Raw genomic sequence first — 27761 nt, 5'->3', positions numbered from 1 at the left:
CTCGCTCACGGAGTTGATGTAATCTCGCTCATTTTTACAGACAAGAAAACTGAGACCTTTTGGAGGTCCCGTGCTGAGCTAAGAGACACAGGCTAACTCTGAAAATCAGAGGCTGCAGCATGATGATGCTGTGTGTCCCCTAGGCAGACACCACAGAAGGGAAGAAGGAAGAACAGGATGCTATCCTATGTGGTGCTGAGAAAGAACAAAGGAGACGACAGTCCAGTGCAGCCATGAGAACAGTGATGCAAAGCAAACAGGATGAGTTCAGCTTACGAAGAGCATCCTTCTGCCTCTCCAGCTGTGGGCTGATAAGGTCATGGCCCAGCCTGGTCAGGACTCCACTGTCACTCTGGCTATCAACTTGTTAAGGAACCCAATCTATATCCTATGGGAGCTTCAGGCAGACTCCCATGCAGGCTGGAAATGATGGACTTTGGGCATTTAGCACATCGAAGCTTGGTGTCCTGCTTCTAAGTCCTGGGTGACAAAGGGGCCTCCAAAGAGTGAGTACAGGCTCTCCAGGCCAGACAGTCTAACGATGCCTCCTCACCTTGCTGTTCCCACTCTGAGAGGAAATCTACACGCGCTCTCTCTCCTACCCCTGGCTGTGATGAACTAGAGCTTGCACCTCTGTCTTGGTGGTGATAATTAAATATTATCCGCCTGTCACTTGGCACACATGTTGTGTGTATTCTCAGACTTTAATGAGCTGGTATTTGTCTCCTGTAAGCAAAAATATTTCTTTGAGTCTCTATTTTTCCAAATTGGGGTGAGTGGTTCAAGTGAAGTTCTCTCACTTTTAAAAAGACAGTCTCTGGCCAGCCGGTCTGTAAACGGTCTCCACTTTCCTCTCCTCTCCTCTCCTCTCCTCTCCTCTCCTCTCCTCTCCTCTCCTCTCCTCTCCTCTCCTCTCCTCTCCTCTCCTTTCCTCTCTCCCCTCTCCTGCTCTCCTCCTTTCCTTTCCTTTCCTTTCCTTTCCTTTCCTTTCCTTTCCTTTCCTTTCCTTTCCTTTCCTTTCCTTTCCTTTCCTTTTCTTTTCTTTTCTTTTTTGTAGGGACCATGACATACAAAGCTTTCCCCCTCAGAATCTGCCATTGTTTTCTGAGGTCATGTGAGAAGTCACATTGCTGGCGAGTGTTCTAGAAAGTGATAAGAATTTAGACTATGAACATCGCCATGTTTGTTGCTGTGGACATACTTAAAGGTGACCTTTCCTGACAGGGTTTTTTAGCTAAATATCACAGAATACTGAAAATATGTGTGTGACAAATTTCTTCGGGTCTTTAAAAGAAGCAATTTTATCTGGTACCTTTCTAGATGCATAGAAAGATAAATTAAGGCATTATATAAAATGAATGTTTTGGGACTGTAGATCGCAAAGAAAATCTACATCTAAGGCATCTGGAAATTTAGCAGACATTCAAATTCTTGTACCCTGCCAGAGACCCATGAGTTCTGAAACTCAGCAATGGGGTCAGGCTTCACTCTCCAGGGTTTAATCAAATCCTTTAGGTTCTTTTGGAACTACTAGGGAATAGACAGAAAGTACAAGAGATTCAATTCAACCCCAGTTAATGAAGTCAGTAAAGAACTTCAAATGTTTCTATCTATGTTTGTGTTTATAACTATCTTAGTTTAGAATTAAAAGAAAAAGAAAAAAAGGAAAAAAACCCATCTCTTTAAATTGACTTTTTTTCTTCTTCTTCTCAGATGTCTAGAGATAGGGAAGGACTGGCCTTTCCCAGTTCCCTTTGGAAGAATGCTCTATTATCTTCCCCGTTCAGGAGATTTATGACAAGTGTGTTCTTTGCGGCTGCTCCCCTGGCCCGCATTCATGTTCTGCTTGGATGCCTCTCTGACCCAGTGCCAGGTTTCTAAAGTATACAGCCCTTTCAGCGGATTCCCAACACTGGACCGAACCAGGTACTCCAGAGGTAGGATAACAGAGACAACCACCTCCCCAACAGACATGCAGAGAGAGAGATACGGTGAGCTTGCTGCCCCTGGGTCTGGGGCTGATGAGAGGAACTTTAATATTTATCAATAAGCAACAAAGTGCTTAGCACACCTCCTAGGGAAGTAATTAACCACAGAAAGAATACCCTGTGCCAAGGCATCTCCTCCAAAAAAAGAACTCACTTAGTTGTGAATTGCTTACGCCAGGTGAGAGAGAAGTGGTGTCTACCTCTCTCATCTGACATAAGCAACTCTGAACTAACTGGGAGTTTCTTTTTATAAACACAGTGCAGAGACTTTCTTCTTGGTGGCTAATTACTTCCTTGGGAGGTTGCTTTAATAGTTCCCATAAGAAGGCCATTATTATCTTTAGCATAATCACGGTCTCATTGGCTTTTGTCCTAGTCTTTCGCGTGTTGTTGGGGCTCTGCCTCTACAAGGGATCCTGAGTTGAGCCTATGAGGCAGGCAAGCCCTCTAGCTAGGGGATCAGATGCCTCAGGTTGGGAGCCCAGACCCAGGTGAGGCTGACCGAGAGGGAGGTAGATACAGCACAGGGCTTGCTGGGGACACGGATGCCCAGGAATCTCTTCGCTCCAGCAATTTGCTATGCTTTCAGTTTCTGACACCCCAAACAGGGAAGGGGGTCAGGGAAGCGGCTCCTTTTTGGAGGCAGAAGGAGCTGATCTGTGAGCAACCGCAGCACTCAGAGAAATCACCAGGGAGGCAGACGCAAAGAGCCACTGGATTCCGACTCTCAAAAAAACTGCCTCATGCCGCGACACCTCCCCTTGCTCAATAGTGAAATGGAGTGTTTTCTATCCTGGCTTTGTTTCGGGAGTGGGAAATGAGTGAAGGAACAGTGCTGGTACATCTGGCCTGTGAAAGTCTATGGTCACAAACTTGTATCTGTGTATCTATGCATGCTCGTTCTCAAGTTGTCTATATATACAAAGGCGATCGTTATAGAATTTGCAAGGTGTCCATTAAGGGATGAAAAAAGAGCAAAAATAGAATGTCTAATATTCTTGTTTCTTACAAGGATGCATCTTTGAATACCTGAGGCTGACTCCAGGGGCCATGAAGCGGAGGTGACTTTGATACCAGATGGTGATACTCTGTGTCATACTCTATGACTGTCACAGTGGGGGAGGGGGGCATACTCATAGATCCTTTAACCCCCCGAGACAACTTCAACTTCACATGAACTCTGACCTGTGAGTCATTTTGATGAGGGTGGCCTAGGAGTCCACACTGATATTATGGACAGAATGCAGAATTTAAACTTAGGAAACCACACGATCTACACACTGTTTCTCTTGCGAGCCCCATTGTGACACAGGAATGTGCTCCAGGACAATCAGCACAGACGTTCAGAACAGTGGTGGTGCTTCAGCCACACCACCTGCACATGTGCCATCCCAGACACTGAGTTCGGTTTGAGCCCTGTTAGAGTTTGGATGGCAGAGCAGAGGTTTGTACACCTATCCCCCAAAGTATCCAGAGCGAATGTTTGGAGCCTGATAGCTGTGTCATCTCTTGCCGTATTATGGCTACTTAGCTCTGCGGTTAGGGCTAAACTCGAGGTACAGTTGTACATTAAGTATAAACAGGAGCAGATGAGATGGCTCAGTGGGTAGTGGCGCTTGCCTCCAAGGCAGACGGCCTGAATTTGATCTTGGGATCCACAAGGTGAAGGAGAAAACCTGACTCCTGCCAAGCTGTCTACTGACTTCCACATGTATGATGGGGCACGCATGTCCGCCCCCCCCCACACACAATGAAACAACATATTAAAAAAAACTAAGAATATAAACAAGTGAACACTCTCATCTTCCAAGACAGAGGAAGGTCTGGGTTATAGAATTTAGAGCTTCATCATGTGAGAAAAGTCTGGTTTTGAGGTCTGCTAAACTACAAGCATCACGTCGATAGCTAAAAGTACTGTGCTGTGTTCTTAAAATTCGCTAAGAGGGCAGATGGGAACCACATTATAAGAAATAAGAATACATACAGTGGAGGGAACTCTGAGTGCCGATGACTAGGCTCACGGTTTTGGTCATAGTGATGCTTTTGTGAGTGTATGTATATACCCAAACTCATCAACCTGTGCATTTAAATACGTACAGCCTTTAACATATCAATTATGCACCAATAAAGTAGTTAAAAAAAAAAACAGTGAGTACATTGCAATTTGAATTTTATGTAGCTTTCCCTACAATGAAATCTTCTTTAGATTACTTTCCCTCAGCATCAGGAGAATGTTAAAAACCTTTTCTTTTCCCTCACTGATTGGACTTGTAGCTGGGTGACCACAGACAGATCAGATCGCACACTTGGGTTCCAGAGCTGGGTTTGGGTTCTGGCTTCAAACTACATGGTCTTTAGGAGTGGTGGAGCTGCTCTTCAGGCCTTGGTTGCCTCATCTGCAAAGTGGCATCTCAGAAGGCCCTAAGGATGAGGGGGTACGTGGTCCATGACATTCCAGGACAGGGTGAGTTACCATCAAACCAGACGTCACCATTGTCCCTGACCATGATGGGCCACCCTGAAAGGTCTGACAGGACCATTGGCCCTGAAGGCCACAGCCAGAACCTCTCTGCAATGATGGGTACCTGAGAATCCAAAGCCAGCACCAAACCTCAGTGACTCCTCGGCTTGTGTCTGCAAGTGTCCTCCTGGCCTAAGGACGTGTGTTCTTCACCTTATTCACGTCAAAGGAACCATTACAACACTAGACAACAGGGTGGAGGAGACCTTTCAGGAGAGAGTGACTCATGACGCAAGCACACACAACACTGTTCTTGAGGGGATGGGAATTAGAAGACGCTTGCTCACCTCCCTCATTATCCTTGTTATCAGCGCAGGAGGTTTCCATGGCAACGTTGCATCCGGGCCCTCTCCAGCCGGTCTGGCAGACACACTGCCAGCTGTTCTGACCCAGTGTGCATCTCCCGTTACCGTTGCACAAATCAGGGCAGCCATCTGGTTGGAGAAATGGAGAGAATGAGAAGGAGGGACGTGAGGCCTCGCTGGGGAAGGAGGGGAGCCATGCAGAAGGGGAGCAAGCCCGCAGGGCAGCCACTGGGCCAGCCTCACAGTGGGGCCCATACCTGCCGTCCAAAGAGTTGAGGGGGGGGGAAGCAGGCCATGCATGCAGGTGCAAGATGGAGTTGGGGCACAGATGCAGGGGGTCCCCAGTGATAACTGACCTGGGTGCAGGGGTCAGAGCAATCTTGCCAAAGTGGGGAGGGAGTTCAGTGCACATCCCAGACAACTGCACCCGTGCTGACCTGACAAATGGACTCGCTAGGCTGTCATTCCCAGCCAGTGGCTTAGGATGTGTGCTATCCTGAGGCTGCCCATCTTAGCTACCCTCCCTCCCTCCCTTTCTTCTTTCTTCTCCTTCTTCCATTCCTTCGTTTTTCTTCTCTCCCTCCCTCCCTTTGTCTTCTCCCTCCTTCATTTTCTACCTTCCTTTCTTTCTTCCTTTCTTTCTTCTTTCTCTCGCTCTCTCCTCTCCTCTCTCTCTTTCTCTCTCCCTCCGCCTTCTGAATACAAGAGAAAAAAAAATCCCTACCAGCTCAGAGTCAAAAATGCCTTCCGTCTTACAGATTTTTAAAGATAGATTTACATATGAGTTTTCAAGAGCTTCTTGTGACCAAGAAAGAGCTGGGTGGCTCTGCTGGGCTATTTTCTTATCCTTGTAATAGCTTTAAGGGACATTTCAAAATGTTGGCTGCTTATCGCCACCTATTTATGGTAGATTTAAAACTAGAGACGGGTTTTTAAAGGCCAGGGAAGGGGTAGGTGCTGGATGCCATGAATTGGGGACGTAGACAGAGGCTGAATCCCTGTCTACAGGGTAAGGGCAGTGAGGTCTGGGTAGTTCGTATTTTGTGGATTTCTTTTCTTCCTCGCCTTCCGCCCCGTCCTCCATTGTGAAATAAGCAGCCTATTTAATTTCTTAACTGCTCCAGCATCTCCAGCATCTCCATCACCCCCATCATAGACCCCTGTGCCCTGGGCTTGGACAAGGGCAGTTGAGCAAGCACTGAGAGGACTGTTGTCAGCCGAGCTCCCTGGCCCTGTGTGAACCAGAGACGCAGAGGATCTGTGGTATGTGCCCACACTCATACAACCTACTTGCTCGCAAGAATCTCTATTTAATTTCCGTTTCATTTTTCTTTCTTTGAGCAGTTTTATTGAGGCATAATCTACATACGGTAAAATTTACCTGTTGTAAACGTACATTGCAATGACATTTGGAAAAGTTATAGAGTTGTGCAGTTGGAGGTGTATTTCCTTGCTTCATTTAAATATACTCCAATGGCCATTAATTTAATTGTCCCTGTAAGTAACTATCTGCACATCCTGAACATTCTCTCTCCCTCTGTGGCCACTTCCATTTCCGAATCTCTCTCTCTCTCTCTCTCTCTCTCTCTCTCTAAGTACACCAATACAAGCCTGGCTGGGACCAAAGAGCTTTCCAATGATAGTGGTAACTGATCTGGAACCTTCCTGTGAATCAAAGTGTGCATCTCTCCCTAGCATTCCAAAGGCCTTCACCTGGCATCCTGCCTCTCTTCCCTCAAGCACCCCTCGTGTGGGTGCTGAGAAACCTAATTTGCGCATGTGTCTGTGGTGTGAGTTAAAGGACTCCTCCTAAGGAGAAAGGTCAGTGGATCCATAATTGAGTTTGACTGCTTTAGGAAATGTCTCTGCTTGCTCTGTCCCATTCTGCACATACTAGGGTCAGAATGAAGAGTTCTCTGGGGGTAGTCTCTGGGAGGCAGCAGTGCTGAGGAGGAAACAGGGAGTCTGGAGCAGGGTGGCTGGCTTGGTGCCAATTCTAGTAGTGTACACACACACACACACACACACACACGCACGCACACGCGCGCGCGCGCACACACACACACACACACACACACACGCGCACACACACACACACACGCACACACGCACACACACACACACACACACACACACACACACGCGCGCGCGCGCACACACACCTATCCTGGTCTCCATGCTTCCCCTTACAAAGCCCAGCTCAGGATTTGGCACCTTTCCTTACCAATGAGGTGTCTGTGGCCCTGTCTGGGGAACCACTGATGTCTCTCCTGCTCACATCCTGAGACAGTGCTCTCAGGGAAGCTTTCCTCACTTCCAGAGATGTGCCACAAACACTTCTGTGAGAGCAAAATGGAACTCAGGAGGAACAGCCTGAGAGACATTGGATGAGTTCTCAGGGAAAAAAAAGAGATCGAGGTCGGTCAATCTGCAGCCACCTTCTGCCTTGCAGTTACCACCAGCAGAGTGTGGGGGAAGAGATCACAGAGAATGCCCTAAACGACAGGCCTCTGAACGTTTACTCAGCACGGTTTCTGGAATGCGTGCTTTGCTATTTAGCTACTTTGAGGCCTCCTGTCTCACTGAAATCACGCCCAGAGTCTCAACAGAAGGCTCATTGTGTAGGAAACCCACGTCCACCACATAAAATTTAAATTTGCCAAGAGCCCCAGCATGTCAGTCAGAGATATGTGCTCAAAATATGTAAGCTCTTCTATGGAATGAGGCCTCCCCCCTACTCTTTTCATTCTGACCAACTGAAGTGAGGTAAACAGGGCAGAGTAGCGAGTTTTCACCACAGCCTACGAGGAAGATGAAAACACGAACAGCGGGAGCTGGCAAATCTCTGAGAAGTTTCAGGGCAGCTGGGAATTAATGGACAGGACTTTGCTTTTAGCTTGAAGAGGAAGAAAGCAGCCTCGGTAGGTGCGTGGCGTTGCTAGGCAACCCCAAGCTAGCCCTAGCGCAAGTTCATTCTGCTGGTGGCCTTCTGAGGAGGTGACTCTTTGTGTTTGTAAAGTGCAAAGCCAGCTGCTGCTTAAGGAAAAACAAAACCTAGGAAGTAATTAGTCTGGAGGGTAAATGGGCATCAGGTGGCAGCTCTTCTCTGGAGAGGATGCTATGACTGAAGTTGGGAATTGGCTTATGGGCTCATACTTGGGCATCCAGGAAATCTCAGTCTTCTGAGTTTCAGGCTGGCTTTTGGATTTCCTGGAGTGCCTGCCTCTAAATGACTGGTTTAGACTCCTGAAAGGCATTCCTGTTTGGATGCTTATTTCTTTAGCTACAAAGGACTGATGGCTGCCTGGGGCCTTCAAGTTCTCTCATGACCCTGGACCAGTGGTTCTTAACAAAGGATTTATAAAAGATTTTCCTCTCTCTCTCTCTCTCTCTCTCTCTCTCTCTCTCTCTCTCTCTCTCTCTCTCTCTCTCTCTCTCTCTCTCTCTCTCTCTCTGTGTGTGTGTGTCTGGCAATGACTGGAGATATTTTTGATTGTCATCATTAGGGATAATAATACTTGACACCTCACAGGTAGCGGCTAGGGATACCATTCCACATCCTAAAGGCACAGGAGAACGCTTACCCCCACCACCCTCCAAGAATGGCACAGGTTCAAATGTTCACAGTACTGAGGCTGAAAACCCTGGCTTTATTAGATCTCAGCCATGGCTGTTGGTTGTGAGTTCACAGGGCCTGGCCTGGTCTCAGACTAACAGTGAGGGCTTGAATGAACAGGAGTCATTTCCATCTGTCCATCTACATCTCCTCCCAACAGCCAAGAGAAGGTGGAGGGGACCTTCCTCTCCAACTACAGACAGCTCCTTCTCAGGAAAAGCTTGCAAGGGCATCAGCAATATGGGTGGTCCCATCATCTCACAGCCTATCCCGAGCTCACATAAATGCATGCACAAACCAAAGCTATACTGGTGTGCAATGCCTGAGTTTTAACTTACTCCTTCCAACTCCAGCCCCAGACCCACCCCTGCTCTCACGTCAGCATCCCTATCTGTTTGCTCATGGGCGACCTCTTTCCTTTTCTTCTCTCTAAACTGTTTCCCCAATCCATGATGTCACCTGAACTCATCCACTCCTGAGACGGAAGCCTTGGAGTCACCCCCTCCCACAGCTTCTCTGTCTCTCCTAGCTAGCTCTAATCACCAGGGCTGAGTTTACCTCTTAACTGAGCTAAGACAAAAAATGCTACAGTTGGATATAGCCTAGATGTATTCCAAGAGTCCATCTTTGGAAGTTGTATCCTGTGGCCTTCGTCACTAATTACAATTTGAATGGTGTTCCTAGAACTTCTCAGTGCTCGATTAAACAGCTGCACTGGGCATTCCTTTTGGGTTGTTCACCTGTCATGTGACGGATGTCTAACTTATTTTCTGTGGGATTGTAGTACTCAATGGAGAGTTGGGGTGTGTGTGAATGAATGAATCAATGAAGAAAGGAAGGAAGGATGTCAAGTATGACCAGGAATGAATGAAGGGAATCAACATGTCTGGTAGAAGTCCAATAGTTTCCACGACCTCTTTCATATAAATACCAATCACTGGAGAAAAAGAAAAAAGAAGCAGAGAAAGGTCTTGTTGACAGAGCTACCAGCTCGGCAGGCTTTTTGACTTAAACAAAAGTTAGGCATGAGCAAAATAATGTCTAGGGCCCAGGAAAAAAGTGGGAGAGTAAATGGGTTCGAAGACAGCTCTAATTATAAAAACACTTGTCTAAAACAGCATTAAGACATGTTTCGCAGTGTGTGGCAATTTACAGGTAGACATAAGTGGCTAATACTGTTTGGGACGTAAGGAGGGATGAATGGGCTTTTAACGTTTTCCAGCAAGCACAGCGGAGAAGATGCACTGCAATGCAGGAAAGGCAAGAGAGAGCACAGCCTGGCTACACGGAAACCCAAATTACAAAGCAAGCCTCAGAACTGGCACCTGCCTGCTCAGTTCAAGAGACCAGTAGAGACCATCACTACCTGCTATAAACCCCAAGAAAAGTTTCTTTCTCTATTTTTTTTAATCTCAACTGAGGGGAAACCATAACTTTGTTTGGAAGCAGAAAGGTCTGGAAATGAAACCAGATCTACCTCTTTCTATGCATGTGATCTTAGGCTGGTAGACGTACCTTTGAGCCCAGCCTGCTTGTAAAACTATGCCTTTTTTTTTTCTCAATTAATGTTATGTACTGTTTCTCTCAACAGAATAACATCTCTAAGGGCAACATTCTGTCTCCTCTTGTCCCCTGATACAGTTTCAGGGTCTAGAAGGATAGCTGGCATATGCCAGGCAATAAATGTTTGTTAATGGAGTAACTTACTTCAGACGATGACAATACTTAACTCTGGATAGATACCAGTTGTGTTAAGCAAAATAAGCATGAAGAACATTTAAGCAGAGTTTGGGGCATCACTAGTGCCCAACGGATAGAATGTATATTGCTGAGAGTGTTGATACAATTGTTGCTACTGGTTCTCTAATTACTGGGAGGCTCTTCAAGTACAGCCCCCAAAACACAAAACACTTCGCCTCCCCGATCAGGAAAACCAGGGAGTTTATACTAATTCAAAGCTGTTTGTTTGTTTTTAATTTCTATATTCTTTGTTTACATTCCAAATGATTTCCACTTTCCCGGATGCCCCCTCCCCATATGTCCCATAAACCTCCTCTCAATCCCTTCTCCAATCACCTCCCTCCTTTTTCTCTGTCCTTATATTCCCTTCCCATGCTAGATCAATGCTTTCCAGGATCAGGACCCTCTCCATACTTCTACATGGGAGTCATTTGTTATGTAATTTGTGCGCCTTGGGTATTCCGGGCTTCTGGGCTAATTAATATCCACTTATCAGAGATTGCATTACATGTGTATTCTTTTGTGATTGGGTTACCTCACTTAGGATGATATTTTCCAGATCAAACCATTTGCCTAAAAATTTTGTGAATTCATTGTTTCTAATTGCTGAGTAGTATTCCATTGTCTAAATATACCACATTTTCTGTATCCATTCCTCCTTTGAGGGGCATCTGGGTTCTTTCCAGCTTCTGGCTATTATAAATAAGGCTGCTATGAACATAATGGAGCATGTGTCTTTATTGCATGCTGAGGAATCCTTTGGGTATATGCCCAGGAGAGGTATAGCAGGGTCCTCTGGAAATCTCATGTCCAGTTTTCTGAGGAACCTCCAGACTGATTTGTTTGTTTTTAAACTAGAATATTCTCCAGTGTTTGCAGTATATGCTTTTTTTACATACTTGGATATTCTCATTCCTACTGGTCCAGAAACTCAGTGACGACACATGAGGTTGGGGAAAGGCGAAAATCCACAGAAATGAATGACAGGCTCAAAGGTGGGGGCTTAAGTGTAATACATGCACCCTTTCTCTTGAGAAGAGGTTCACTTTTCAATCATCAATTTTTAAGTGTGTGTGTGTGTGTGTGTACCTGTGTGTGCTCCTGTGTGTGTGTATGTGTGTATACCTGTGTGTTCCTGTGTGTATATATGTGTGTGTACCTGTGTGTACCTGTGTGCGCCTGTGTGTATGTGTGTGTGTATGTGTGCCTGTGTGTGCATGTGTGTGTGTGTGTACCTGTGTGAAGGCTGAAGTTGACATGGGCTATCTTCTTTCCCAGTTATCCTCCATGCTGTGCTTAGAGACAGGGTCCCTCACTGAACCTGGAACTCACTTCTCTGACTAGACTGGCTGGTCAGCAAAGTTCAAGATCCTCTTGTCTCCGTCTCCTTCCATTGCTAGGGTTATAGATGTTCAGTGTGTTGCCTGGCTTATTCACATGGGTGCACTGGATCAGAACTCAAGGCTGCTTTCTTCTGCAGCAAGTGCATTACTGACTGAGCCATTTAACCAGCCCCATGAATTGTGCTTTTAATGCCAGCTAAAGTAGGGACAACACCCTCTCGTCTCTGCAAACTGTTGAAATGTTACTGTTTTCTTAGCACCACACACCACTGGATTTAAACAGTACACATAGAGGAGAAGTGTAATTAGAATCTGCCATTCTATCTGGACCTCTTTCTAGTTGAGGATAGCAGAGGTGTTGGGCATCCTGGATCTTTAGTGGTTTAGTCGCTGCCACTTATACTAAAGAGCAGTGGCAGCTCTAGGGTGCTCTGGGGTCACAGTCTGGGGGAGAGCTGCGACTGCTTTAAGAAGACTGGTTGACAAAGAAGCTTGCGAGTCCCTGGTAAATCGCAAGGTTGTCCTTGCTTACCCACGCGTCGGGTGGGAGGTGTGTGGGGATCCCATTTCTAGGTACACAGTGGAATGGACATGAGCCTGCGATTGAACAGCTGTGCCTGCTGTGCCAGCAGACATGGAAAACCGAGAGGCAGATGTTTCCCTGTTTCCACAGCATCTGTACATCTTTGAGGGTCTGCGGAGGCGGGGGGCGGGGGGGTGGGGGAGCCGGTGCAGGGCGCAGGTACAGTGCTGCGTGAGGCACAGGGAGAGCTAGCTTCCTTGACAGAGTCTATTGTGGAGGAGGAAGTAACTTTTGCTCAGAAGGCAGAAACTGTTCCCCTCCACGCCAGCGGCCACAGAAACAGCCGATCAGGCATGAGGTGAGAGGGGTTTGGATTCAGCTGCCTGCCGCACATGTCTGGATGCACCTGGATTCTCACCATCAGCAGCATTTCTGTCTGTGCGGTAAAAGGCGTGCAGTAAGCTCAGCTGTGGCGGCGGGAAAAAGTGATGAACTTGAAAAAAGTAAAGAGGATGCGTTCCCGTTTGGGGAAAGAAAACCAAAAAGGCAAGGAGAGACACATCTAACTGTGCTGGAGTCTCGGGTTCTTAATACATGACAATTCTGTTCAAGTAGGAAGTCACGGAGGAGGAATCCGAGGGGGCTGGTAATCGTGGGGGTGGGGGAAGCTCTTTTTGAGCAGGAATCCCTGGTCAGTTATGGAGTGAATTTGGGGGAGTCAGTATCCTCTAGCTGCCTGGGGTTCCATTTTATCCATCAAAGGAGGATGCTGGGTGCTGGCTACTGGACTTGGCGGAGCCCAAGTGTCCATGTTGCCAAAGCACACACTAATTTGTGATAAGACTCTGCTGACCATCTTACAGGTGATTCACTACTGATCTAGAAAGCGTGTCTCCTGCTCTAGAAGACGAATAGCTTCTCTCTGTAGAATTACAGTCCCTGACCCTTACAGGCTCAGCTTGAACAAGAGCCTGTGCTTGGATTTCATTCCTCAGGACTGAGTCGCCCTCTGAGAAGGCTGGCTACCCTCTCTTACAACAAGCCTCCCCCCAAACCCCCAGGCCTCAATGTCTGTCCTGTGGACATTACTTTGCGATTAAGTCCTGAGCCCCAACCAGGACCTCGAAGGTGCATTGTCTGTAGTTGGGCTTGTCTCTTCTCATTACGCTTCTGCTCTCTGGGCTCCACCCCACCGCCCTCTAGGCCTCTGGAACATGGATCCTTCTTTGGGACTTCTTCAAAGCCCCTCTCTCTCTAAACTAAGGCCACCCTATCCACTTCAGCAAGGCCATTCATTTTGGCTCAACAGGATCATCCTGCCACGGGGTGGATTTCCTGACTTCCTGCTCAGCCCATCCCCCTCCACAGCACCCCCATCCCCTCCACAGAACCTCCACCCCCTCCACAGCACCCCACCCCCTTCATAGCTCTCTCTTTTTCTTGCTCACACCTATCATCATCCAACCTTTGTTGAAAGTAGTAGCCTTCAGCCTGGCTGCACCTACCTTGATCATCCTTCCATTTGGCCCAGCCGGTAAGAAAATCCCCATCTTTCTGACAGGAAGACCCCAGGTGCCACTATCTCTCTGTTTCTCTATCTCCTTTTCATTTCTTTCTTGCATGCATACATGGATGTAGTATATGTGGATGTTCACATGTCCGAGGGAGCATCATGTATGTGCTGGTGAATGCAACTGTGTATTTAAGTTCACGTGAAGGCCAAAGGACTGCGGGAGGAATTCTCATTGGAGCCCCTCCCCCTCACTTTGTATACGGAGGCATGGTAGTGCACTGATTCTGTTTGTCCAGCTCAGAAGCTTGCTCCAAGGGAAAGATGCTCTGTTTTTGTCTCCCAAGCCCTGAGATTGCAGGCGGGCCATTTATGTGGCTGTTGTGGATTTGAACTCTTGTCCTCGGGCTTGTACTGTAAATGCGGAGCAGCATGAGGATTCTCCTCCGTGCCCCCTCCCCCTCCCCTATTTTTCTTTCTTCCTTTAGTACTGGAATTGAACCTAGAGTCTCACTCACATTAAGTAATCCTCTACCACCAAGCTATACTCCCAGTCCTTTCTTCTTTCCTTCTTTATAACTCTCTAGGATATTCCACTACACAATGAAGGCTAAGAACCAGTGGTTTAATGGCCTCCCTCCTGGGCTCCTCAATGCCTCCCGAGGGAGAGACTTTGGCTCTGTTGTTTATGGCTGGATTCCCAGTGCTCACCCCAGTGGTTAGCATAAAGATATTTGCTGGATGAATTCACGAAAAAAAAAAGAAAGAAAGAAAGAAAGAAAAAAAGAAAGAAAAGAAACCTGGGCTGTGTTTTGCTGTTTTAGCTTGCCCTTGATTCAGCAGCCAGGTAAAAGGAAAAGCCTCCCGCGGGCCACGCCCCAAGCGCTGGAAGGATGATCCTTTCCCCAGCAGAAGCAGCAGCTGCTTGCTGCACGGGGTCCAAACCCAGGCTGTGGCAGGGGCAGTGTCTGGCGCGCCAGTATGGACTTCTGCCTCAAAAACCTGTAAGATGCAGATAGCTCCCGACTGAAAGAGACAGACTGGAGCGCCCAGAGAAGTGGAAGAGGAGGCGCGTAGGTAGATTAAGAGGGTGCTGAGTGTCACACAAAGGCTGGGATGAGGATGAGAAGAGAGAGGGAGCCTAGAGGTTTAATTTCCTTCTTGGAGGATGATCAAGTTGTTTTAACGTACGCCGCGCATTCCCACGGCTGTCCAGCAAATAATGAATATGGTACCTACCGGTATGGAAATAGGGGCAGGCATGCCTTTGATTTCTTATTTGTTATTTTTAACCATCCAATTCTACACCCACGGAGTCTCCTGCTAGCCACAGGAGGGTCATAAAAACACAAATAACACCTGGGAGGCCTGTGGGCACGGACTTCTTACTCCTGGAGGGCTGACGGCTCTCTTAAACGAATGTAAAATCAGACCAACAATCAATTGCCATTTTTGTAACTGTATCTAGCACAATTTCAAGAAATGTAAGAAAACATGAAATGTCTGGTTCTTAGAGATGTTAAAGGGGCCAGGCAAAGAAGCGACCCCAGGACTGAAATTCTAGATCTCAGGAAGCGTTCTACACCATGACTATGATACCCCAACCATGAGAGCAACAGTCCTAGGCGCTTCTCTCACACGAGATCAGTCAGTGTCGTTACAGCACACCCTGGTGTAGGTACTATTATTACTCCCATCCTACACATGAGAGTGTAGAGACATGGAGAAGCTACGTTACACAGCTGGAGTAGCAGAGCCAGGAGTCTGACTTGGACAGGCTCCACAAACCTGTTCTTCATTAGGCTGAGCAGCCATCCAGTTTGCCCAGGAATGCTGATGTTGTGCACTGAAGTGCATCTCAAGAGAACCATGAGTCCCAGGTGACCTGGAGTCATGACTGAGGTCAGGAAGTGAGATTAGGGAATTGAGGAAGGTGGACTGGGGGGGGGGAGTGAGGAAGTGAGGGGAGGGGGGTATTGACTGGTCATCAAGGAGGTAGATGGTGACTACAGAGATAAAGGTCTCCAGAGACAAAGAAGAGGTCGGAGTTATAGAATATGTCACTTGTCGCATGGAGTATGAGACCCTTCAGTATGCCTGCTGGGACTAAAACATCCGGACGGTCCGGGACAATAAAGTCACTCATACGTCCCTCAACATCTATCTACCAAGGTTTGGTTTTAGGACCTGCCTCAGACGAGAACAATCTTCAACTGCTCAAGAGCCTGCCTATGAAATGGTGCAGTGCAGTATTTGTATGTAGTCTACAGAATCCCCATGAATATTGTATGTCATGTCTGTATGACTTACACCTAAGACAATGCTAATGTCAATGCTGTATTGGTAGTTGCTGCTTGGTATTAGGGAATAATGACAAAGAAAGAAAGAAAGGGAGGAAGGAAGAAAGAAAGGGAAAGGAAAGGAGGAAAGAAAAGAAAGGCCATCTGTATACAACTCTGATCCACTTTTCTTCCTGTTTGCAGTTAGGTTGCATCTGCAGGTGTGGAATCTGTGAGGTGGGCTCAGCTACACTTAGGGTCTGTGGCTGAACTGTGCAAGTTCGAATCTGAGCTCTACCCTTGGTTGCATGACCTTTAAGCAAAGTGCACGACCCCTACATGCCCTACAAAATCAGAGCCTGCAAAGTGTTGATGCCCTCGAGCTGTTAAGGTTTAATAACTATGGCCCATGGTAAATTTCCTGTATAGATGCTATTACCACTGTTGTTATCACTGGAGACACAGTCTGTGTGCTTCAGGAAAGTCTTTTATTAGCACATAGATTGGTGCTGAGGAGAGGGCATATCTTATTAATTAAAATAGGAACAGAATTGGGTGGGTAGACATACAGGTGTAATTCCAGGATTCCAAAGGCCAAGGCAAGAGGGTCTCAAGCTTGAGTCCAGTCTGAGCTATGCAGCAAAATATTGTTTCAAAAGCAGAAAAACACAGCTAGACAAAAAGGAAGAACATAGTCAATAGAACACTTTTTAAGGAAAGCACTTTTCAAGAGTTGGAAAGAAACAAGAAAAGTGAAGTAACTTTCTGGAGAATTTCCTGAGTAAAATGTCCCCATGATGGACATTAAAAGAACTTAAATTCTCCTAGGATCACAGGGTAAGAAATCTCACCCACAACTCAGTATACTAACAGGATGAGATAGTGTCGCTGAAGGGTAAAGAGAGACTCAAATCCATTTTGAAATCTATCCTGCCCCATGAAGGGTAGGGAGGGAAGCACTGGTGTTTGTCACTTAGGAGTACTAGCTCAATAATCCACAGTCCATATATCTTACCAAGGCATTGCAAGGACCATAGAAAATACATTTCATCTTTACATGTGGCTGAAATGTCTGAAGTTCCCTGGAGTTAATCAACTTTAGTTAGTGGGGTCATGGGCCTTCCGAGTGGTAGAGGAGGGATTTGAACTGAGGCCAGTATACTTTGTTCCTCTCTAGCTTGGTTGGTTTCTATGGGAGAGGATGGCTCTGTGCTATTGTGCCATCTGTTGAATCCGTGGGTTCTGTATCTCAGATTCAACCAATCTTGCCTTGAACAGTTTGCACTTTTACTGATCACAGTTCAGAGTTTTCTTGTCATTATTCCTTAAACAATGTGGTCTACAACTTTTAACATAGCATTTACGTGCATTAGGTATGATGGATAACCCAGAAATGGTTTAAAGGGTGTAGATGTGTGGTGAAGGTTACATGCAAACAATATGTCACCTTACAAGGGCATTTTGGTACTCTCTGGGGCCATGAAACAAGGTCTCTATGGAAAGGGAGGAGTGACTATGTTTTTTGCTTTGATTCTTTGCTTTCTAAGCAAACTTCTGATGTTCAGCTTCATTACCCATACAGAGTTCCCTTTAGGGAGAGAGGATACTGGAACTGTAAGGCTTCTTCACTGTGGAATGAATGAATTGCCATTTTGGGGTTAGATGGAAGTTTGGGTAGCATGAGGGGCTGAGGGGAGGGCTCCTCTGTGGACACAAACAGATGGAGTCACTGAAGCTGAGAAACAGGCTGTGCGCTAGAAAGATCCTGCAGCGGAAGTGGTTGCATGGTGATATGGTTTTGCCTCTTGCTCTGTTTATAGCCCCTGATGAGACTAGCATGTGGGAACCAAAGGAAGAGGACTTCTGAGGGAGAAATGCCAGCCCAGTGTCGTGTTTATTGAGCACTGACCGTATGCTGATTTTGTAGCAGATCTAGGAGTGTGGTCAACAAATACTTTGTGAGCTATTTCTCTCTTTTTTCAATCAATGGGTCAGGAAAAGTCCTGCAGACAAGGTGACATATGAATGAAGAATGCCAAGCACAGGAAAGAACCAGTGTTGCAACTGTTTGGAAGAAGAGTAGATCAAGCAGAAGACATTCGGGAGAACAAAGACTTGAGGTAGAAGAATGCATGGGTATCAAAGAGATAGCAAATGCCCAGATGGCCAGAGCAGAGACAGGGAAGGGCACAGTTTTATAGTTTATTCTAAACATACTGGCTCTATTCTGAAGAGAAGTCTCTCTCTCTCTCTCTCTCTCTCTCTCTCTCTCTCTCTCTCTCTCTCTCTCTCTCTCTCTTTCTCTCTTTCTCTCTGTGTGTGTGTGTTATGTTGGCATCAAGGGGAGGCTAAATAGAAGTGTAAGGTTGTCCTTTTAGGTGGTTGACAGGGGAAAATTTAGAAGGCAGATCACGAGGAGATCATGGAGCTAACTGGGTAAGCCATGCCTTGGTTAGTACCAGTTGTGGCTACTTACAGATAGATGCCTGTAGGTTTCCCTACCCTATTCTCTGGAAAGAAAAATCTTTTGAGACACAAATGTGCCCCAGATGATATAAGCCTATCACATCCCTAGTTGGGAACCAGTAATAGATGATGATGAGGAACTGGATCTCTGCGGTGATTTTTACTTTCGAAGTCATTTGCCATGTTAAAAGGGGTACCTGGTGGCAAAGGATGATCGCGACACGGGAGTGTCTTGCTTCCGAACAGTACATATAGGAAGGGCTGCAAAGAGGACAGAACAACAGGCTTGCAGAGGCTCTGTAGGGCCAGGAAGGACAGTCTCACTTCCATCAGCTCTAGAGATGTTCTTAATGTAGTAACTTTAGCCCAGAGGTTATTCTCATTCAGCTAACTTCATCTTCTCTTCTTGGGTCTCTTTGGATCATTCCCAGAAAACGTTGTGTTATCATTGTTGATTTTTTAAATTCCTTTGTGTTCTGCTTATCCATTAGGGATAGTTTGACTCATCCTATCTAGTATGTATGTGTGTTAATATCATTCTATATATTTATCATGTCTATCTATGCATCTATCTATGTATCTATGTATCTATCATGTCTATGTATCTATGTATCTATGTATCTATCTGTGTCATTCTATACATCTATCATCTACATTTATATGTCTCTATATGATTCTATATATCTATCAATCATCTATATCTATTTAATCTACCCACCTCTTTCTCTATATCATTCTATATCTATCTATCTATCTATCTATCTATCTATCTATCTATCTATCTATCTACCTATTTATCTATTATCTATCTATCATCTGCCCATCCATCCATCCATCTATCCATCATCTATCTATCTATTGCTAAATCTATTTACTCATTAATCCATCAAGGATTTCTTACCCATCAATCCCTCCAAATCCTGAGAACACTAGGAGACAAATGAATTCATAAGAGATGGTATGTTCTACCTTATCTTGCAGTACAGCTTGCCTTGCAGAGAAGCAGTAAAAATCACTCCCATCTTTCATTCTCTTCTTTAGTCCCCTTTGCCCTCCTCTGGGTGGCACAGTGTTCCCCACACCCATCTTAGTCATCAATCCAGTCATCTGTCATTCACCCTTTCTATCCCAGTGACCCAGGCCAGCTGAAGTTGGTTCTGAGACAACTTGAATTCTGTGACTGAGTCTTTTCCCCCAACTCAGTATTTAAAGTCTTCTAAAGGATTATGGGGGAGGGGCACTGCTCACTGCAGGATGTTTGTGTACAAGTTTTGCAATCATTTTGAGCAGGAAGCACACAGGAAAGGGTGCCTCGGTGTGAGGAGTAAGGAGGTTTGGTTTTTTTTTTTTTTTCCCAAGAGAGAAGAGAATAGTCACCAGAATTCCCACAATCTGGCATATGCTATTGTTAGGTGCTATTCTTCAGTTTTGCATAATGAGTACACCCGGAGAAAGGCAAGCTCTCTCTTTGAAATCTTCTCGTTTGCTGAGAAACTAAATTCCCTCTTTTCAAATACATTTTCACATGCAAAACAGCAGTCTGTTTCTGCTAAGTCACATTCTAGCTAAATGGATAATTGAACGGGCGGATGGGAGCTGCTACTCAGCTGTTGACCTGCAGAGTCGCCACACATATATATACTCCCAAATTGCAGCGGAGCAATCCTCAGGAGGCAGAAAGCATGACTGATTTTTTTCCCAATAAAACTACAAAAATCAATAATCCCTGTAGATGAGACACTTGCATCTCTAACTATCTCAGAGCTTTCTTCCTTTGCTACCCCCTTCCCCCCCCCCCCCCAGAACAGGCCTCTGCCTCTGCCTCAGCACCTGCTTCTGATCCCTCACCATCAGGACCAAGCCTGTATTCTATTATAGTTCTGCTGAATGTACCTTTTAGGGAGGCTCTGCAATGCTTCTTGATTTAGAGATGCCTGGGTTTTATGTGGTTGTGGGAAAAGTTGCTTAGCTTTTCCCGAGCGCCAGTAAGTTCTGATATATGGCCGCGCATGCCTGCATGATTAATGGCATATGCAATGCAAGGACTTGGAGCTTTCAGAGGTCACCCCATGTGTACTGAATAATACAGCACAGATCCAAAAATACCCTTGGATGAGAATCCTGGCTGCACATAAATGCAATGACATTGCCTGCTTTAGATGACATTGCCCGAGACTCGGTGCTTCGAAAAGAAAGTCACCTCCCTCCAAGCAGGCAATTTCAAAATAAAGCAGGAGATCATTTTGGTTCCCTGGCTGTTTCTCTGTATAGTGTCATAGGTACCAGGAAAAGGAAGGAGACTGGGAAAAATCACAAGGCTGCAATGTTAGTTTCTGACAGGATTTCCAAGTTCAGGGTAGCTAGGCCACACGATTTGAAGCAAATTAAATGTCCATGCAGAATATGCTACTGTGTGCAGTGCTGTGGCAGAGAATTTAAATGCACCAAAGTCAAGAGATTCAAAATGATGGTTCCCACAGCAACTATAACTCAGTTCTCTGGTGAATATAAAATTAACTTTATTGCAAAACATGCTGTTCAATTTACGCCTTAATCTAGTCATGGCAGAGTTACAGTTGCTGTGAGAACGCTAACTCTGAATTGTTTTGAATAATTAATTTAATGAAAAGTTGGTGGAAATGTGAACTCTGATAGAAAAGTCAACTTAAATTTAGGCAAGTTGGCCAATTGTGCCAACATGGATCAACAACAACCATGTGTGTACAACATGGTCAGTTGTACAATCTGAAGTTACTTGGTGCACTCTTTAGCCTGAAGCACGCTGGTTAAGGTGAGGGGGGCATTGTCCTTCATCCCCAAAGGCACACTCTTGTCAGGGATGATTTGACCAGCAGGTGAGAATGGATCCCTGGTACCCATATACCTGATCAAATTGTGGGACTTCAAAGGAACCCTGTTGCTGCTGCTTCTACCTGGGGGCAAAGCAGGTGATCAAAATATGGCATGATCCGAGGTGGTCGGTGGGGTTCGGAGCTCAGCCGCTCTTTTTCTCTGTCTATCCACAGCATGCTAATAGTCTCCACCTCACAATGTCAACACAACTCACGATGTGAACACAAAGTTTAGAAAGGGGGGAGGCGTGGCAAAGAGCTTAGCAGTCGTGGCTAAGGACTCAGTAACTTAGCTGGTAAACTCTAGATGGGAAACTCAGTTGAGTTAGTAGATCAAAACCAGGGACAAAGGCAACACTTTAGCTCTCTTGGCTTCTTCACTCTAGACTGATTTTGTATAAAGCTAAGCTGTCAAAGGGGGCGAAAGAGCAGAATCAGGAAGTGACAGAAAGTGTGGCCATCGACAGTGCATCTTCCTTGAAGTCACTTCCTTGAATCCCCTCTGAAGTTCTAGAAACCGTCTCTTTTACCAGATTCAAATCCTTTGATTTCTTAAAAAATTACTGTATGACATATCACATACATGTTTTACATTTGAGAGTAGAGTTTTTTCTGCCCCCTTCTGAAGCACTTTTCTGATGTTAGATGTGATACTACCCCCACTGTGAATGCATTAAAAAAAAAACCATCCTCTGTTTGAGCCTAAAAGACCACTCAAACTCAGGAGAAACCCCTGATCTACCTAGTGAGTCCTTTGGGTGGTCCACCTTTGAAGCCAGCTCCATACATCTTATAAGTGGGTAATTTTACAGCAAGAAACATTTTTTTTTGAAGCAAACTCGTTGGTTTCTCCTTATCCCTCCCCAGTTATTCTCCTGTATACAACGTGGTTTTTCTTTCACTTTGTCTTAAATGAATCAGATGCTGGCCAAGGGGGAAGGGCATGTTCCCAGGGAATCTCAAGGCTGGCCAGCAATCCCTGGGTACCTGCTGTGTTACAGACTCTAAGGCAAGGGATAATTTAGTCCCCCCCCCCCAAACCCATATTGTACTACTGCTTGGTCTTAGGGTTGGTGAAACCAAAGAACCAGACTCTGCCAGAGGTATTGTCAAGGTTTTAATAGAAAGGGAGAAAGTAACAGATTGTGAGGAAAGAGAAATTCAAAAGCAGCACCCCAGCAGTGTGTGGTTTTAGCTTGTGAAGTTATCCTGCCTTGGTTTTAAGTACCTTCTCTACATACCAGCCTCACAGTGTTTGCAGGGCCTCTGCTTCCTTCCCCTTCAAAGTCTTGGCGTGTGTCTTTCTCCCTGGCTGTGATCAGTATCTGTAATATTTTAATGTCTCTGAAAAGATTTGATTTTATAACACTGCAATCGTTTGTTTTTTATTGCTCAGAAAATATTTGAAAGCTGTATTACTTAGCATAACCTAATCTCACTGGTGATGGAAGAGAAATTTGAATGTTGAGTTAAGGGTACCCTCAGAGCACAGATCTCATTTAGAGTTGATGGAAAGAGACTGTCTGGTCTAGGCAGGTGCTTGGGCTCTTGTGGAATTTCACCCCTGCTTTGCCTGTAACCCTAGAGGCTCATGGGAATAACCTCATCAGCCAAAACGTCCTAATGATTCCTTTCTGCCTGGGGTTCCCTGAATGCCACCTGTTGGCTTCAGGAGTCAAGTTCACCTGAAGGACAGTGGACTTGAACTAGCACTCACTTTCCAACTGTCTGAAAACTGACTTTTACAGATTTGGCTGCGCTGGCAAAGTGTGATGTCTCTGACCTTATGGTTTTCTAGGATGTATGTGCCCTTGGGCTATGGCAGAAGGGTCCCTGACAATGCCTGATTGCTGCATGGATGGGTGCAATAGTATCAATTATGGTAGATGCATCATCCGTCACCTTGAGAGGCCTGATGAAGGAGAGTACTGAGAACCCAACCAGAAAGCACAAGGTGGAAATAACTCCCAAGGAAGCAGACAGCCATTTCTTGATATGCTGTGTCTATGAAGACATGGATAGCTTTCCATCCCATACCTTTTAAACTTTAAAATTGATTTGGATTTATTGAGGAAAGCTTGATTCTGGAAGTCTAATCAGTTCTTGGTTCCATCCCTAACACTGTGGATCTTGAATGTTTTCATCCCCCCCCCTCTGTCTGTGAGGAAGAGTGTCCTGATATTGGAGGTGGGGGTCAGATGGGAAGCAGAAGATATGTCAGCCTTTGTCGTTCCGGTGAGCCTAGCACCTCCCCAACACATGCATTCCAAATGGCCAGGTTTCCCCTGGTTCGTGGCCTGCCTCTGAAGGATGCTGACAGCATGCCTGCATGCAGAGGGTATGAGTGACCATAGTAGAGCATCATGCTGGGAGAGTTTCCCAGGAATTGGTGGCCTGATCTGAGACAATTTGGAAGGAAGAGCAAGCAATCTAGAAAATGTTGAATACTTGTGCTGTGCTGTCCCGGGAAAATTATCAACAGGTTTACACTGCTGAACTGGAGTCTTCTCCCTGGGTCATGCCTGCAAAGCCCAAGGAATTCCCCTCAGTAGAGTAGACAGAGCACATAAGGCCCAGGAAGCAGAGGGGAGAGGGCAGGACAGGGGACTGTGTTGCAAGGCCACGTCTCACAGCCATGGACGGGAGACAATAACTGTGGAATAGCTCCAGTCCTCATGGGACAGTCTGACTTTCCTGCCCTAACCAAGGCAACACAGGAATCTGGTTCCTGGCCTCCACTGTACCTCTTGGGCCCTTATGCCTAATTTTCATGGGTATTTCTGTTAATCCCCTGCAGCTGGAGAAGGCACGAGACTTGACATGTGCCATTTTGCCAGTCTAACGAAGAGAGACACAGGGGACCCAAGAAGCACAGATTAGAAAGCTCCCTTAGACAGGGATGTCTAAAACCCTGTAGCATCCCATGTGGAAGTTCTAGGTCTCGGACACTCAGAAGGGAGTAGCATTTGCGAGCATGGCATTGGACCAATGACAAGGGCAGAGACGTGCTGCAATGGTGTGGATGTACCATGCTGGGTCTGCTGAGAGGTCAGGTGGGCACACACACATGCATGCACACACAGACATGTACACACTCATACGCACGACAGGAATCAGGCACTGGTTTGTTTGTGTTTATCACTGGAATTTGGAGCTGGCTCTTGATCGGACTAGATGGGAGGAAGCTAAGAATCTAAACAACGTGGCAGAGGAGGTAACCACGAGAAGGCCTGCTCATGGTTCTTGGATGCTATTGTTGCCAATGGTATAGACCATAGATTTGAGTCAGTGAGTCAACCTAGCTAGTCTTGTGCCAAATACCTCTTGTGACTGCTCACTGTGTGGGGGCTGCTGCTCTCTGCGAGGTGCACTAAGGCAACACAAAGTCTTTTGAGCTCCTTGGAGAAAATCCACCATGTAAGTACAAATTACCACCATTGTACCATGGGCATGAGACTTATATCAGCTTAAATCAATCACCAAGGATTGCTAGAGTATCAAACAAAAGCAGCCAAAACTGTCCCAGTCTCAATCCAGGTAAATGATGTTTTCTAATTCTCATTACCCATGCCTTAGAGGCAAATGTCAGGGCCATACAAGTGCACTCTATTGGTCCCCACTCTCTTATTTAGATGGCTTAAACAGCATTGATTGTTTTTTTTCTTTTTCTTTTCTTTTCTTTTTCTTTTTTTTTTCCTTTTTGGCCAGCATTGGAAAATTGGGAGAATAGACAACAATATTGCCTCTTGGCATCTGTTGAAAAAAAGTAGCCATTTTGGGAAAATGATGCTTCCATTTCTACAGGGCAACACACGGCTGGAGCTGGCTTGTGCCTGCCCTCTAGAGTCTGGGCATTCATCAATTGCTTCCCGCCCCTGTGCTCACTTCCTGTTTGATGTGCTCACTTACTTTGTTCCTGCTTCTTGTTCATGGAGGATATCTGAGTTTATTTCTCTCTCTCCTGGTTATGTCTTCCCTTCCCTTCCCTAAGTCAACAAAGATCCTGAGTGAGTAGTGCTCTCATTATCCAAATCTAGGCCAGCTCCTTTTACCCAGCCACTCCTTACCAAGGGAGAGATGAGAAGTGCCTGTTCTCTCCCTCTCCCCTCCCTTGTCAGTAATTCCACCCTAAAAGCTCAAAGTTTTCTGATTTCGAGCTGTGCAGGCAGTAATCCAACTAAATTAGATCATAAGCATTTGAAGGTTTTCATACTAAATAAAAATATAGATATAGCTAGGAGAAGATGAGATTTAATTAATGAGTGTTATTTAACAGAACAAGTTGTGCCATATATGGAGGATTAAGAGATAAAAAAAGGATAGGAGGGAAAATCAAATTTTAATGAGCTACCCACTTTGCTTGCTTTAGCTGAGCGTCCTCCATTGAGGAAATATTAACACTTACTAGGGAATCATCTGCATGCATATATATGGTTGATAACTGACTTTCCGTTATGCAGAAGCACAGTGCTACAAAAGAATTCAAACCCGTCTTCAGAATTCAAGACTTCTATCCCTATGCTGGTTGATTGCTTAGGGAAGCCACAAGCGAAGTTCAGTATTGGAGAATACATAAAAATTATTGCCAGAAATGCCAGGAAAGGGACCTTGGGTTAGAAGAAAGCCAAGGACAGGTGAGATCTGAAGTACTATGGTCTCTCACTTGCTTCCTCACAAACCAGTCTCCATATTTGTTACCCTGGAGATATTTCTAGAGTGAGGTCTTTTGTATCACATCTAGTACGGTACTGAATACATTAGGCACCCAATAAACGTTGAATATGCTTATCACACTTAGCTCAACAAGCCCTGGGAAATATGGACCTCAGACTCGACATGCATGGCACATGAATGGTCTCTTATCAATGCTTATTATATTCATGTTCTTGCAAACAGTAGTGGGACTCTTGGTGCTTCCCTGTCTTTTCCAATTTATTTGTGTTTGCTATGTGTGTCCACTTTATTTAAAAGATTGTAAACCATGTGTTCCAGAAAACTTCCAGTGGGATGGTGAAATGGGAGAAGGCTGCAGACATCTGTATTCACACCTCAGATTTAGCTCTAAGGACTTTGTTGTGGGATGCTGGGCCTCTAGCCTGCATAGCCATTCACTCTCTTTGGTCTCAGCACTTCCTGAAGACATATTTGGGAAGCTGCGTTGAAAGTATGGAGGCATGGTGTCAATAACTTTAAAGCTAATAGCTTATGGACTACTGAGAACCATGCTATACATTTCTTCACATATTGTCTCCTGAACAGCAGGATAGAACCCATCCTCAACCTACGGAAGGAAAGAATCAAAGCTCATTCAAAACACATGACTTGTCAAAAGTCATCCAAGTGGCAAGGATAGAAACTAGTTTTGGAGCCAGGGCTCTCTGAAGGCAATGGTAGGCACACTTTCCACATCTCCCCAGCCACTGAACTCACAAATGATGATAATAGTAAAGTGTTGTTCACGGGTGTTAACAGCAGAGAGGAAGATGTTACATTCTACAAACCGAATGTGTGAGATAGTGACAGTTTGCCGTGGCTTCTCTTGTGTGTGATGCATTGCAAATGGTTTAATTCTGGGTCAACTGTTTTCTGGGCTAGCATTCTCTAGGATATGAATGCATTTTTTTTTTTAAATCAGACCCACATAGAGCAGGTCAGTGAATGAATGAATATGGATCCTTTTTGGTCTCATTATATGGAAATGAAAAGTTAGTTCAGTTGCTGTTTAAAGGATGGCAAGAAGTTTGGTAGTAACATGGCTAAGAGATGCCATTTAACCTGCCTGCATTCTCTGGTTTAATAGGAAAAGAACCACTTTCTCTTATTCCCTTCAATATCTTTACTCATTCTAACCCCACCCCCACCCCCAGGGAAACTACAATAATCAGTGCTAGGTGGGCTGTCTGGACTTATACACACAGAAAACAGACAACCACTCCCAGTTCCCAGTACCTGGGACACTCTCTGTAACACAGAAGCCACGTTTTAACTTTCACACTACCGGAGAGAGTGTGTTTTAAATGCACTGGTGGTTTGCTAACTACCTGGAATAAAATCAGGCACAAACATTTCCCCCGTGCTTTCAAGGTGATTATTTTATAATCTTCTAGTCTCCCCACCCCCTGGCATTATTTCTAGACACCTACTCAGGGCTGTCTGGCAATCCCTTTTGAAGTTAAAACATAATTTCAAAAATAAAGAAATGCAATTCACACTTATCAGAGCCCATCGCTCGCATACAGCTTTAGACAGATGACCTCCTCCTGGGCTGAGCTTTAACCAACATCATTGCCAGTGTGAGTAGGTATTGCTACTGCTAAGCTAGGGATTCTTAGCTTTTAAAATTCTCTAAGACAGTACTTTTATGAAACTTTTTTGTCTTAGTATATGACTTAGCCTGTCCTTCTTTAGAACGGTGTTTAGGGGATGGGTGGTTTGAACCCTGTAGTGCTAGGTCTAATGAGTTGCTTAAGAGACCTGTCCAGCAACTGCTCAGAGCTTGGGGTCTAGGAGGTATAGGTGCTTTCATGTCCCTTTTCAACTGTGTTTAGGACAAAAGAGAGATCTCAGGGACATGTTCATATGCAATTTTTCTTGCTGAAAATAGAAGCAACCATTAAC

General features: G+C 45.4%; 1 protein-coding gene across 1 annotated transcript in view; it reads right to left on the bottom strand.

Moving 5' to 3' along the window:
- Tenm2 (teneurin transmembrane protein 2) overlaps window positions 1-27761 on the bottom strand; it is a 922633-nt gene that overhangs the window by 66290 nt on the left and 828582 nt on the right. The window contains exons 13-14 of the mRNA XM_052195978.1: window positions 4797-4943; window positions 2998-3094 (exon numbers count right to left, since the gene is read on the bottom strand). Coding sequence (XP_052051938.1) covers window positions 2998-3094; window positions 4797-4943 — 244 coding nt within the window. The remainder of the gene's footprint in view (window positions 1-2997; window positions 3095-4796; window positions 4944-27761) is intronic.

The sequence above is a fragment of the Apodemus sylvaticus genome, chromosome 10, assembly GCF_947179515.1.
Source record: "Apodemus sylvaticus chromosome 10, mApoSyl1.1, whole genome shotgun sequence".
NCBI classification, from domain to species: Eukaryota; Metazoa; Chordata; class Mammalia; order Rodentia; family Muridae; genus Apodemus; species Apodemus sylvaticus.
The sequence above is the reverse complement of the archived record's forward strand: the minus strand, read 5'-3'. Positions and strand labels throughout refer to the sequence as shown.